Source organism: Camelus dromedarius, chromosome 22 (assembly GCF_036321535.1).
Source record: "Camelus dromedarius isolate mCamDro1 chromosome 22, mCamDro1.pat, whole genome shotgun sequence".
In the NCBI taxonomy this organism is placed as follows: Eukaryota; Metazoa; Chordata; class Mammalia; order Artiodactyla; family Camelidae; genus Camelus; species Camelus dromedarius.
This window is the reverse complement of record NC_087457.1, coordinates 32,149,532-32,164,640: the sequence shown is the minus strand read 5'-3', so window position 1 is coordinate 32,164,640 and position 15,109 is coordinate 32,149,532. Positions and strand designations below refer to the sequence as shown.

Genomic DNA, 15,109 nt, shown 5'->3' with positions numbered 1-15,109 from the left:
AGGAAGTGAGATACTTTAGAGAAAAGTGTCGTTGATGGTTCCATAGTGTAGGTGTCTAGCTGTGGGGTGATTTACTATAGGGGAAATCTTTGCATCACTATTTAAAGGGCGCCTTGATAGAATTTGTTTATAATAATTGTAACTCTTAAGTCATCAAGAAATAGGTAACTTACGAATGATAAGATTAAAAAGAGAGATTTATAATAATTGATAAAGTATTTCTCCAAAAGGATGCTTTTTAGTGTCTAAATTGGCTAAATCTTCTTTGGGATATTCTGTCCAGTAGGGTGCATCACCAAAAGGATTTCAGACAGCTGAGAGTTAATCATCCCGTGAGCCTGTGGCAAACTGTCCCCTTTGGTTAAAACTTTATTGTATCTCCTTCATTTTCTTGGCTTTTATTTTCTACAAGTTTTTTTTTTTTTTTTTTTTTTTAACATTTTCCTCCTCAGATTTGCCCCTTTTGTTCTCATTTCCCTGGCCCTGAATATACCTGTGACTGTAGGGCTGCATATCCTTTTTTTTTCCCCAGTATTCATCTTCCCACTCATCTGTAGTACCAAAAAGTCATCATCACATTTCATTTTTATTATCTTCATTCTTATGAAGAACTAGGGAGGTTGGCCAGCGTTTACTTTCAAATCCAGATCTCTGGTCTTCAAGACCCTTCACCAGTTGCTCTCTTCCTTTTATTTCCTCTCATCTCTTTACACTATCTCTTCTGTTTACCATCTTCTGCACAGTTTGCTGCTTTCTGTTTCTTTGTTTTGGCAAGGAAGGGCTGATCCCTCTGATCGGATTTTTTTCTGCTTGAAGGTCAATTAACAACTTATTTCTTCCTACAGGTTTTTTGCTGTTGTTGTTGCCCACTCACTCATGCCTTCTTGTTTTTGTTTACTGACGCTTTGGTAATAACATATCTATGTAATCAGGGTTATTAGCAGCCTGGCTACATGTCCTTTGGTTTTGTAAAGAGCACATCTGTGCCCAGGATAGTTGTAAGCTTTGAGAGATCTTTGTTTTGAATTCCTGTTGTTGTGCCCTGAGACTCATTGGTAGAGATAAAGTGTCCTGGCCTTCTTTTTTTATTTTTTTAAAACATATTAGTATGTACAGAATATTTAGTTGCCCATGGCAGTTTCATTTAGCCACTTTTTGCTTATAATTTCCTCATGTTTTCTAGACTTTAAGAATTAGAGAAGCTTCATATATTTTAGAAAGATATACATAGAGTCTGGCTGTAAGTTTTTGAAGGCTGCATTTGAAGAGGTGAAATTTCTGGGGAAAAAATCTGTTTAGTGGAAGAGCTCAACCCCAGTCATGCTGGATAAATAGGACATCAGTGTACTTCCCCAAAGAATAAAACAGAGAGTCAGCAACAACAGCAACAGAAGAATTGGGGAAGCTTATTTTATTCTTTGTTCATGCTGCTTTTGGACTACTTTGATGGTTTGTGACTTTTGCATTTTATCCTCAAAATAAGAAGCTTTTCAAGAAATGCAAAAATTAACAGAAACCAACAAAAAACAAATTTAAAAAACCACTAGAATTTATATTTTTCAAATGTCTGGGGTTGTTGAATGTTCTTTTTTAAGTGATTTTTAACATTCTAATCCTAATATTTTCCAAGCCTATTCCTCGTACAGCCTTGTGAAGAGGTTTTTCCTGCTTTCTGAAGGGAGGGCTGGGTTTCACGCAGGGATCGTGTGGGCGCACTGACTGGTTGTGTCTTTGCAGTTGACTGGATTATTGCCGATATTCTGGCCATCAGGCAGAATGCTCTGGGACACGTGCGCTACGTGTTGAAAGATGGGCTGAAATGGCTTCCACTGTATGGCTGTTATTTTTCTCAGGTAACGTTTTTCCTTGCTGCTTTTTTCATATATATATATATATGTAGCTTATGAAAATTTTAGATTTTAAAATTCAACATACACTTAATATAAATGTATGAGTTTCCTGGTTTATTTTTATGGGTTTAATAGCTTATTCTAAACTGAAGTAATTTTATTTGGCATTTTTAGTGGTGTGATTTTATATACATATCTGATTACCCAGATCATTAAATTAAATAGCAAAAATGCAAATGCACAAAAATCAAACAAGTAGAAACATTTAAAGGCATAGAATTTGATAGTTATCTTAAGACACAAACAATAAAGGTAATTATGATCTGTAGGACATAAAAAAAATAGTGAGCTATGTATGTAAAGTGCTTAGTAAGAGTGTCAGGTACATAATATTCAATATATGTTATTTTACAAAATGTCCTTTAAAAGTAAGCCAGAAAGAGAAAGAAAAACACCATATGATATCACTCATATGTGGAATCTTTAAAAAAAAAAAAAACAGAAAGAAAGAAAAGAAAAAAGGGAACTATATTCAATATTTTGTAATAACCTTTTATGAAAACAAATATATATGTGTGTGTGTATATATATATATATGTATATGACTGGTGTATTATGCTTTACATCAGAAATTGACACATTATAACTGACTGTACTTCAGTAAAAATAAAAAATCACATAGTGTCAGGCCATGAAACTACACAACAGGTTCTTTAGAGTTCAGAATGGGATTACTAGCATTTTTCTATGCCTTTTCTGAATAAATTGCTGTTTAATTTTCTAAATATGAAAAATGAAGTTTCTATGGAACACATGCTTGTCAGTAAGACTTTAATAATCAATTAAAGAAGAAAGGCTAAAGTGACAGTGGGTTCTGAAAACACGTGAGCCTGAAAGTCACCTCGAGGACGAAAGACAGCGGTGGCCCCGTCTGTGCGGCCCACAGTCCAGGGACCGGCGCTCCTGCTGTGTTTGAGGGTAGAGCCTTGGACTGCCCGTTTCCTCTGTCCTCTTCTCCTCAGCCTTTTCTGGGGGGGTTGGGGGTAATTACGTTTATTTACTTATTTAAAGAGGTACTGGGAATTGAACCCAAGACCTTGTACATGCTACTAAGCTTACGCTCTACCACTGAGCTGTACCCCCCACCCCCACCCAGTCTTTCAAAGGAAAATAAAACTCACATATATTTGATGAAAGGTATTTTAAACTACTGGGTACTGGAATAGAGTAGTGGGCTTTATGTGTCAGGACGTTTTCCTTTTAAACAGACTTGTTTTTCATAGTTTGTACAAAGCAGAAATGATGCTATTAAAAAAAAGTCACTTATAAGCAAAATATAAGGAAACAGACATCCAAGTTTTATATTTCTTATAATTATTATGTTTATAAAATATTCAGTATTTCATATACATAGAAAATAGATACTGATATATAGACATTCAGAAAAATGAAACATTTCCAAACTGCCAGCTTGTGAACAACAGAATTCTGCTTGCTTTCTCATCCTAACCAAAAGCAGGTGTCTTGGGAGCCTTGTTGTTGTGTTAAATTCTTTAAAAAGTACAGTAGAGAGCTTTTGCTCGTTTAAGACCTGTGAGGATAACCTGAGATGTGCGTGGCAGCTGTGGCTGACCCCTGCTTTACTCCCCGTGTCATTTATGACTGTGTATCTTTCTGTGTTCTTGGGCCATGAAGCTGGTGAAATTTTAAGTAGATCATAGTTGGTTATTAAATAATAGAGGAATTAAAAATTATTTTCTTGTCTTCATTGAAAGATGCTTTTTCTCCCAGCTGTTGTAGTTTTACATTTTTTGCTTGTATTTATTATTTCTTCCTTTATTGTTTTAAATATAAAAGTCACTATTATCCTTCAGTAGTATTTAAAACAGGCCAGGCCACCCTTCCTTTCCTCTTTATCCTGTCCCCTGCCCGCTCCTCTTCAGTTCCTTTTACTCATATTCTTCATGAAGACAAAAATCAAATTCAGTCAGTCGGTTTATTTTACAGATGCGTTCAAATTAGCACAGAGGAATGCAGAAGAAAGACTGCCAACCTGACTCAGGATTTCAGTGAAGTACACTTGTGAGGTTTAATTGTGGTTACCTTAATTTTCAGGAAGAGTCCTGTGTTAGTCCGCTAGGGCTGTCATGGCAAAATATCACACAGTGTGTGTGGCTTGACGACAAGAATGTGTTTGCCCGCAGTTCTGGAGGCTGGAAGTCCAAGATCAAGGCATCAGGAGGGTGGTTTCTCTGCGGCCTCTCTCCTGGGCTTGCAGACGGCCTCCGGCTCCCTGTCTTTCCTGTGCATTCAGGCGCCCGTGTCCTAATCTCTTCTCACAAGGAACCATTCCTATCGGCTCAGGGCCCACTCTTATGGCCTCGTTAAACCTTAATTATTTTCCTAAAGGCCTCATCTCCAAATACAGTCACATTGGGGGTTAGGGCTTCAACATAAGAGTTTGGGGGGAACACAGTTCAGTTCCTCATAGTGCTACCAAAATATATGTAGCTGGGTCCTTTTTTAAAATCCCAAAAGAAAGTGTTTGTTGAAATTGTAAGGATATTTTAACATTATTTTCCATGATAAGTCAGTGAAAACTTTAGAGCTTAAATCCATCTGATTGAGTCTTTGATTTTAAAAATACATATTTTAAGAAAGAAAGCATTACCTACCAACAAAACTAAATGTTCATGCATTTTCCAATAAGATGTCACACACAGTTTTCTTTGAATTATATAGAAAAATATTTCAGCTAATGTTCTTTAGGTGCTACTGTTTGAATGTTTTAAATATCACTGAATTCCTAAAATGTAATTTTTTTTTTATTCTTTGGGAATAAAGTTACCCTTTTGATGACTGGCCATTGGATATTTTAATAGTAACTACTTTTTCTCTCTCTTTTTTTTTTAACACGGCAGCATGGAGGAATCTACGTAAAGAGAAGTGCCAAATTCAATGAAAAGGAGATGAGGAGGAAGCTGCAGAGGTACATGGACGCAGGGACTCCAGTAAGACTACGCTCGTTTTTATTATCTTTCTTATCAACTGTCATTTTTTTAATTTAAGAATTAAGTTAGAATTTAAGAATTATTTTGAAACTGTACTATGCCACTTGTAAAAGATAATTCAGAGTTTTGTTGAGGCAACAAAAACCTTCTAAATACAGGTAAGCAATTCTTGGCCGTCAGAAAGCCTGCTGGAGGTGGTCACTACTGACCTTAAAAAGGGGGAGTGAGAACATTTGGTGTCTTCAGTCTATAAATAGAGAAATGTAACCTTACCCTTGAGCTACCTAAGAGCTCCTCTAATGCCTCTTCTTTTGTGTCAGATTGAGTTTTAGAAGAAACAACTGTTTTCTGTCTGTCAGAGTTAATTTGGATTCTTGTATGTATTGAGTTATTTGAAAAGCCAAAGAAGTATGAATATCCACAAATGAAGAATCATTCAATATATTATTTTATAAAAACACTTTGCTCCCCGCCGAAGAGATCTCAACATGCTCTTGGGAGAGTGCTAATTGTTGCCCTGTGGCTTTCCCCATGTAACACAGTCGACTAATTTCTAAGTTAGGCAAAGATAATAGGTTCTAAAAATTATATATATGGTTGGATAAAAAGCTTCTGTATTTGCATGGAAGCTGAAAATGCAAAATTGCAGCGCCACCATTATACCAGCCTTTCAGACTGAAATTTGGAAGAGATCGATCATGTGTTTGTCTAATGGAAAAAATATGAATTTTCACATAGGTTCGTTTAGTAGGGGTTTGACAATCAGAGATCACTGAGGTAAGGGAATGCTTCTGTACTGGACATCAGGGAGATGGTATTGCCTGGGATCTGGTGAGGAGGGGTAAAGTGAACATACTTTTCTCCCATGAGCTCCTCTGTCCCTTTGTTTCCTATGTTCTGTTTGTATATGAAAAGATTTGACATGAATGTCTTGTTTTTGTCTTTTGGCTGTCAATTAAACATGTTGGTGTAGTTTTTGTAACTCAGTTCTAAAGTTAGGAGTTTTTCACTGTATAGTTTACCATTTCTATTTTTACCTTCCCAGAGCAGAAAAATGTAAAATTTAGACTGATTATTTAGTAAACGTCCAGCTTGATTTATAACTTCATCTATAAGTGCATTATTGTAATTTATGACGCTACTTATAAATTGAGTCATTGCAAATGCATTAAGGGAGCTCTATAAAATAAGAATATCATGTCTTTTGAAATATGAACACTTATTACCTTTTATATTGCAGAAATTTATATATTTATATATGGTTTCCCTCAAATGAGACGTACTTTTAATTTTGATATATAAGGACCCTGATGTCTAAAATTTGCACTTTTTTAAAAGTCACTTTGCAGAATCTTAGCAGGGGGAAAAGAAAACCTCTTTCATTAATGAATTGAGACTTTGTATGAGTCAGCAATTCATGACCAATTTTTTAATTAGTGAATATTGCTATGTAATTAGAAATGTTTTTAGATTCTTAATGACTGACCTACCAAGGGTGAATGTAGGACTGTGTTTTAAATAGAGTGTATGTTATGTTAAGACTTAATTGAGTTTTTGCATTTTGGTTGTTCTGCTTACAATGAAGGTCACAGGTAACTGAATACCCACTTTTTTTCCCACCATAGGAAATACTCTCTTAGCATCAATAGGGTTAGCTTGTTGAGTTAACAGCAACAACAAAAACACTCACACAAAACAAACCAAGTTTTCTTTATGGCTTCGCAGATGTATCTTGTGATTTTTCCAGAGGGAACAAGGTATAATCCAGAACTAACAAAAGTCCTTGCAGCTAGTCAAGCATTTGCTGCTCAAGAAGGTAAGTGAAAAATTGACCAGATTTGGAAAAATAATTTTTAGAGACAATGACGTTTTACATTTTTGTTCCTAGAGAAGATATTTATGTTTCACAGCAGTTGAAATGAATGAATGTTTTTATTCCTTGAATGAATGTCTGTATTATCTCTTAGGAAATGAAGTTTCTTCTCTTTAATTCATACGCATGTTATTACATGTCTGAGAGATGAAGCTCAGGTGCTTGCTACAACACATACTTTGATACCATGGATTTAGAGACAGTCTATCTAGGTGCCTGACTGTGCAGATGGAACCTTTCTGCAGCGTGGGTTCTGTGCCATGGTTGACAGGCATAGATTGCAGTCCAGACTCTGACCTTTATTAGCCATGTAGTTGCCGGCTGCCTGATGTTACTGAGCATCAGTTTTCTCATCCCTTAAAAATCATACAGTCAGCCCTCCAGATCTCTGGATTCTGTGTCCGTGGATTCAATCAACCATGGATGGAAAATACATTTTTTTTCAATTTTCAAGAAGTTCCAAAAAGCAAAACCTGAAGTTGCCATGCTGACAACTATTCATATAGCGTTTACACTGTATTTACAACTGTTTTCATAGCGTTTGCATTGTATTGGTTATTATAAGGAATCTAGAGTTGATTTAAAGCATATGGGAGGGTGTGTGGAGGTTATATGCGAATACTAGGCCATTTTCTATAAGGGACTTGAGCATCTGTGGATTTTGGTGTCCCAGGTATGGAGTTGGGACAGAAGTCACAGTCTTCGCATAGCCTAATTTCAGAAGCAATGTCCCGTCACTTTTGCCATCTCCTGTTTGTGGGAAACATTCACCGAGCCCGGCCCACACTCAAGGGGAGACTGCGCTAGCGTGGGAATACCAAGAGGTGGGGCTGTTAAGGGCCATTCTAGAGGCTGCCTACCTCAAGGACATTTAAATAAGATTTTTACATAAAGTTACATCCAACTAGAATATGAAAAGAAAAGAATAAGCAAAGTACACTTTAGGTCACATCATTTCCTGATGTGGGTTCAGGGAGGCTTCATGGAGGAGGAAGCACTTGGGCTGGGCAAGAAAGACTGTCACTGGGAAGAAGAGTTGATCATGGGGAGGGCTGCCTTTCAGTGGGAGAGGATGGCGTGAGTGCAGGCCTGGAGAAGGGAAATGTGACAAGGTGTTGACAAGGCGGGAGTGCTTTCCCCTGGCAAGACCAGTCAGCGTGGGGGGTGCAGGCAGTGAGAAACTGGAGGGTGCTCCTGGTGACTGGTGGGGAGGGCCCCGAGCAAGGGCAGTCAGCCAGTCCAGACGCACGTCCTGCTTCCCAGGGGTGGCCGGCTCTCCGAAGACGGGAGGGCGCTGCTTTTCAACAACTTTACCTTTACAGCCCTTTTCGGAGTGGTGGACCAATTCATTAATTTTAAATATACTCAGCAAGACAGAATTGGCCCTGAATCTTTTATTGTATCTTGTCACTGGTCAAATCACTGGTTACTTGTTGAGGTATAATATATTTGCATGATGGAATGAGCATAATCTCAGATTATTGTTTGTGTGAAGAATAATAGAATTATTGTGTTTTCGCTTTGAAAGACTTCTGATTTCTCTTGTAAAATTTACGTGTGTGTGTGTGTATTCCTATTTAAATATTGACGTACCTTTTTCAAATGGGTAAAACAGATGTCTGTTTGCAAAAAGATTTATTTACTATGTTATTATTTATTCAGATTTGTAACTTTGTTACCAAGTCCAAGCCTGTGCCGCTCACGGCACTACAGGACAGTAAATTGAGAGAGGAGTTGTTGGGGCAAGGAATAGCAACTTTATTTGGAAAGCCAGCAGATCAGTCAGATGGTGGGCTGGTGTCCCACAGAACCATCCTACCCGATTTAGAGATCAGGCTTCCTTATACTAAAAGGAGAGAAGGGGTATGGCTGGTTATTGTAAACTTCTTGCCAGGAAGAATCCTTTGTTCTTGCAGCTGTCCACGTAGGTCTGGGCACAAAGTTCCTATAAACCTCCAACGAGACAAAAGGTATTATCTGCTCTGAACTTCTCCTCTCTGTATTTGTGTACGTGTGCTGTCCCTGAAAGGCCAGCGCCTTGGGAACGGGCTGCCGTGTGCATCTCAGGCTGTAGGCCACGTTCTCCTACAAGAGGCGCAGAGCCCGCATGGCTGAGCACAGGCGGCAGCAGGAAGGCCAGAGACAAGGAGCACGTCCGACACGGAGTCACGCTTGTCCTTCGCCGTTACAGTCCCATGCAGGTTTTGGGGCCTGTGTTCGTCACCTCAGGCTGCCGTCCCAAGGCGCCACAGAATGCGTGGCTTAAACAGCGGGCGTTTATTTCCTCACAGATCTAGAGGCTGAAAGTCCAAGATTAAGGTGTCGGCGTGGCTGGCTTCTCCTGAGGCCTCCCTTTCTGGCTTGCAGACAGCCGCCTGCTCACTGACGCAGCTTGCTTCTGTGTGCTCGCAGAGAGGTCGCAGGCATCTCTTCCTCTTGTTGTGAGGACATCAGTCCTGTTGGATTAGAGCCTCACCCTTACGACCCCATTTAGCCTGAAGTACCTCCCTTAAGGCCTCTTGGGATTAGGGCTTCAAAATTAGTGGGGATGGGGTTGGGTGTGTGTGGGGTGGTGGGACTGGACCGCACTTCAGTCCATAACAGGGCCTTAAATTATTTTTCTATGTGTAATTACATTTAATGCTAATATTTTATAATTCATCATTTAAAAAATAATTTAAGATGAGTATTTACCATATATGAATATTTTACCTTATATAAATTTAGTAGCTTACATATAGCTACTAAATTTTATTTTTAAAAATCTGCATTAATTTTGTAATGCTAAAACAAGTATTTTTAAGTAATTCTTAAAATGGCATAATAATGAGATATATTCTAGCTTTTAAACCTAATAACACCCTCATCACCAATAATTGACCATTATTGGTCTGTCATTTCCCTGTGACTTGTAGGTCTTTCTCAAAGTTATCAAAAGGGAAAAAAATGAAAAAGTTTGTTTTATGGACAAATAATTTTTAATTGCCAACTGTTCTTTCTTTAAATTATATAACTGGGAAGACTTGCTGTCCATTACGAGTGTGTTTTCTTGTGACTGTAAAGGTAATTCTTTCCCACCACGCACAAAGGAAATTGATTTGTGAGCGGTATAGCTAGAAAAAGTGTTTCCTGTTTTCTTTCCTCTTAGGTCACAACTAAATGAGATTACTTGAAAATAAAAACAAACAAACTTGTTTCTCCATCTGTTAAGCTAATTTTTCTTCAGGAAAATTGAAACTTAATAGCACTTGTTCATCTGTGATATGTTTTGCTTCAAAAAACATTCATTTTACTCCTAAGGTACACCTTCATTTGAATCTGACTTAAAAAGCAAATAGAAAAACAAACCCAAACCAACCTTTTTAATTGAGATTTTAAAAATTTGATACTTGTTTGCATGTTTAAGTCATTATGCTGTAAACCCTTCTTCAGTTTTCTGTTGACGGTGGTATTGGCTGGTCTAAGAGCTATGGGTGGAAGGTATAGGTGTCTCTGTCTGTTTTAACCCTAAGTGTTTCAAGGCCTTGATTATCACTGTTTCCTAGAAGTATCTTGCTTCGAAAACATACTAGGCACAAAATGTGTTGATTCCATATAAGAGTTGTTATTGAAGGTGTACCTGTGTTATCGTGTCATGAACTCTTACTGTTGTTCCCTTCAGAGTGAACGTGTTAATCATAAGTGATCATATTAATGATCTCTAAATTCCCTAATTACTTGAAGCTAAATGCTAGTCAATTTTAACACAACCTCTCTAGGACAAAAATTAAGATTTTAAGAGGTCTGAACTATAGGTAGAATCTTCAAAAAACTACTAAGCAAGGTATATATATTGAAGGCTGCTCAATTCTGTAATAGTACATGCAGGGAAAAGAGAATTGTCTTTTCAGAAATGCTGACGTGGAACTTTTCATTTAAGGAAACGGTGAAACATTTAATAAGAAGAGCTTCAACATAATATATAAATGTAAGAGAATTATATTGTATAGTAGTGGTATATAAGTACAGAATGATATAAATATGTAAATATAGTAGTACTATATACGAATAGTGTTGCAAGCTGGGAGGGTGTAGCTCAAGTGGTAGAGCACATGCCTAGCATGCCTGAGGCCCTGGCTTCAAATCCCTAGCACCTCCGCTGAAAAATCAAATAGATAAGTAAACCTAATTACCTCCCCCCTGCAAAAAAAAAAAAAAGAATAGTATTGCATAAATACGAAGGATTTGGTATGATAGGTAAAAAAAAATTTCTTTAGTTGTGTTTCTAAAGTGTTTACGTGACTGGTTAGATGATTTTAATTTAAATCCAACAAACCTATCACAAAGTGACTTCTTCCCCGAGGCAGTTCGTTTTTGGCCAGTTGTTGACCAATTATTGCTGTTGTGTGTGGTGAGGTGTCTGCTAATCTTGGCAGTGATTTATAGAGTGCTGTAGAAGGCTGCTTGTTCCAAGTAAGGCCACAAAAGGAAATCTCACAGGTCTCGATTACTGTTGAGTCAAAGACCACAGGTGGTTCAGGATATAAAAGCAGAAGAATTATGTTGGAAAACTACACTCAAACCTTACGTTCTCATTTATTCTTATATGTTTGTCATTTTTGAAAAAGAACAGGAATGAATAAAGGGAATGAGGAAGCTTTTGAATTATGTTTATAGTCATACTCAAGAAACCTGTTCTTCACTCTGCATATCAAGTCCTCCTCAGTGTCTAAATTGCAGCTTTGGCCTCTTCTGTTTGTATAGCATGGCTCCAGCGGGCACCCAGGTCGCTTCCCAGCCTGGGGAGGGCGGCAGCAAGGGGCAGGATTTGTAGGTCTGGAAGTCCTGGGCTGGAAGGTCAGGTTACCAGCCACAGCACTCTGTAGGGCTTTGGACATAGCAAATGGTCAGTGGTTTTGTGAGCTTTGTTTTACGTCTTTGAGGTCATTTCCATACCATTTACTCAAAAATTTTACCAGAATAAATATTACTATTTAGTCCTCCTACCTTTTCACACTCCTTGCAGCTGCCCTTTTGTGAATTCTTGATCTGCTCAAGCTGTGGTCTAAACTCCAAGTCAGCGGTTCTCTAACTGGTCCTGAACCAACAGCATCAGTGCTGTTCGTTTGGAAACTTGCTTGAAACCCAGGTTCTCGGGATCCATCCCAGACCTAAGACCGCGGACGTCCTCGGGCTGAGGCTCCGCCTTCCAGATGCCCCTGATGCTTCCTGAAGGTTTAGAACCACTGGTCTGAGTAAGACGAGTCATGTGCTTAACAGGTTAGTTGGGTCAGTGTTTTGCCCAGAACATGTGGGTGTAATATTTATTGGTAAACCTTCATTTTGTACTTCAGTTTCATGAAGAAAAAGAAAAACATAATAGCAGTTACTTACCCATTACAGACAACAGACGCAGGCGCCAGGAGGAGGCTGCCCGCCTGGGTCCTGTGGACACTTAGGCGCTGCTTTCCTAATTTAGACCTGTCTCAGTTATGGGAAGTGTTTCATCTGAGCTGACTTTCCTTGTAAGCACGTTTGTTGTTTTGCTTGCCAGGCGTTGCTAGGGGATTTGGACTCTCACGTGTCTAACTCTTCCTCCCGGCCCTGTTAAAGTGAGCTCCGCAGTGGTTTCCACCCCAGCGACCAGCGGGACGTACACCTGAAGTTTAGAGCTGTAGTAGTAGGGGGCACCCCTCTGTGGTGGCCAACCAAAGACCTAGAGTGTCCACGTTACTCAGCCAGATACATTACCGAGCAAGGTCTTTGTAGTTTTAAGGCTCTAGGATTTATGGGATTTGGCCTTCCTCCTTTGACTAGCACTGCCTAAGAACAGTCTCTTTTCTGGTTATCGCGGTGTGAGGCCCGATAGGCAGTGGGTCTCCCGCGACACCCTGTGCGAGGTGGTGTGAGAAGCCCTGCCCAGGAACCAGTGGAAGTTTCGGGAGGCAATGGAACAGGTCAGCCTGGAGAACTGTGACCCTCAGGAGGACAGACACTTCTCGGACACCATCAGGCTGCCGCCCACTCCCTGCCCCAGGTTTTCCGTATGCAGAACGTCCTCGGGGACCAGCAGCATTGTGATGAGGCCAAGGCTGTGGCTCTCCCCAGTGTGGATGTCAAGGCTCTGAAGAGACTCAACAGGCGTAAGAACCTGGTTAAGAAGGCGGCCAAGAAGTATGATGCCTTTTTGGCTTCAGAGTCTCTGATCAGGCAGATCCCAAGAATCCTGGGCCCAGGTCTGAATAAGGCTGGCAAGTTCCCTTCCTTGCTGACCCACAATGAGAACACGTGGCCAGAGTTGATGAAGTGAAGGCCACGATCACGTTCCAGATGAAGAAGGTGCTGTGTCTGTTTGCCACGTGCCGATGACAGATGATGTGCTTGTGTACAACGTCCACTTAGCTGTCAACTTCCTGGTGTCATCGCTCAAGAAAATTTGGCAGAACATCCAAGCTTTGTATGTTAAGAGCACTGTGGGCAAGCCCAGCGCCTGTCCTAAGGCACAGCTTAATAAACGATACTGCCAACATTAAAAAAAAACCCTAAATGCAGAATGTTTTCTTTTCTTTGGAGACTTAATTGAATAAAAGTTATTATTGTATCTGAAGCATCACATAAACAAATTTAAGTGAAAAATGTCAAGTTAATATATGTAATATTAATAAACTTAGTATAGAAAGAACTCTTGCTAATTAGTAAGAAAAAGACATAAATGAGAAAAATGAAAAAAAGGTCATGAATTGGAAATTTTAGAGATTTGAATGATCCACACACATAAACAAATAGTCTTTCTCCCTTATAATCAAAGAAATACAAATTAAATGAGCACTCTGAAACAGGTCCACCTCGCAAACATTAAAAAAGAAAATTACTGCCGAGCGTTGGTCCAGATTTGGTGGAAAAGTCACACTTACCTGTCTGCTGGGAGCTAAGATGCATACTTGTTCTCTGTGGTGCTGCAACAAAGTACCATAGACGTGGTGTCTTAAAATGATACAGAGGTGTCCCCTTACAGCTCAGGAGGCCAGAAGTTTGAAACGGGTCTCACAGGCAAAAGTCAAGATGGGGTCCTAACCGTAGTTCTATCTGTACGCTCCCGGGGGAAATCCATTTTCTTGCACAGGATCCAGTGTTGGGTTAATGCTCTGCTTTTACGGGCTCGAAATTGCACTGGGTGCTGCAAATTATGTAGCCAGTTCTGCCTCGAACCTCTTCCTTGCTCTTCCTTCCTCTGAGCCTGGGTTTTTGGCTTACCTCTGACCTCTCTTGCTTTGGCCCTTTGTTCACCTGTCAGGTTTGTCCCCACTTTCTTCTCCGAGCATCCACGTTGGTCTCTCTCCAATGCTCTCTCTTTCTTGAAGCTTTTACCAATCAGATGAGTGACTGAAAAAAAGAATCTTTAAGTGTGAGAAGTATTTTTGTATTCTGAGGATATTTTTAGTCTCCTTTAGAATATTCTACCATGTACCATAGCTGTTTATTTCATTGCCTCATTAACCTCTAACCTGCATGTTTATAGTTCTAAAGCAGTGTCTTGTTAATAATTACTGAATAGAAAGGGTGCTGAACAAGACATTGTAAAGTCTTGTGATCTGTGTGACTTGGAGCAAATCATTTTCTTTCTCTGAGCCACAGTTACTTAGTTTGCAGGAGTCAAGTGAGATGATGAACGTGATGTAAAATTTCCTACGTGGATCAATAGAGATTTTCTATTCAATGAGTTTATCATTTGTTCATGTTTCCTAAATATAATACTGACAGCAAAGTTTCAGTTAGACCAAGCACCGCCACCGTGGCCCTCGGGCAGAAGCTTAGTCAGAAGGTAAAGTGTCATCAGTACCGAGTGGAAGTCGAGGAGACTGGAGATGGAAACCAAGTAGAGACTGGACAATGGCCAGGAAGAATGAACTAGACTAGCTGCCTGTTCTCTGCTTAGAGCTTGGGGGTTTTCTGTGGCTCCTGGAGGCGGTCAGGTCAGTAAGGCAGGCTCGAGCTCCAGCAGTCCATTATGAATGTCTGCGTTGGCATTCCAGTTGGTCTCTGTAGTGTTATTATGCAATTGGTTTTATATTAATGACCCAAGGTTTTGGGTTAGTGAGTGCCCTCTTCCCTGTTTGAAGACCGCTTGGTCAGAGACTGTAAATTGTTCCCTTTGTGGACTAGGGGAGTCCACGGGCTTGTAGGATTGTGAAGTGACTTCTGATCATCAAAGAAAAGCCAGATTCCGTGGGGAGGGTATAGCTCAGTGGTAGAGTGTGTGCCTAGAATGCACACAGTCTTGGGTTCAATCCTCAGCAGCTCCATTTAAAATTTAATTCATTAATAAAAGCCTAATTACTTCCCCACACCCCCCCCCAAAAGAAGAAAAGCCAGATTCTACTCATTGGAGTGGTGAG

General features: G+C 39.6%; 1 protein-coding gene and 1 pseudogene across 1 annotated transcript in view; both read left to right on the top strand.

Annotated features, from left to right (window-relative positions):
- AGPAT5 (1-acylglycerol-3-phosphate O-acyltransferase 5) overlaps positions 1-15,109 on the top strand; it is a 38,999-nt gene that overhangs the window by 13,764 nt on the left and 10,126 nt on the right. The window contains exons 3-5 of the mRNA XM_010974531.3: positions 1,738-1,853; positions 4,772-4,861; positions 6,587-6,677. Of these exons, the coding sequence (XP_010972833.1) occupies positions 1,738-1,853; positions 4,772-4,861; positions 6,587-6,677 (297 nt within the window). The remainder of the gene's footprint in view (positions 1-1,737; positions 1,854-4,771; positions 4,862-6,586; positions 6,678-15,109) is intronic.
- Positions 11,981-13,277, top strand: LOC135318824 (large ribosomal subunit protein uL1-like; annotated as a pseudogene).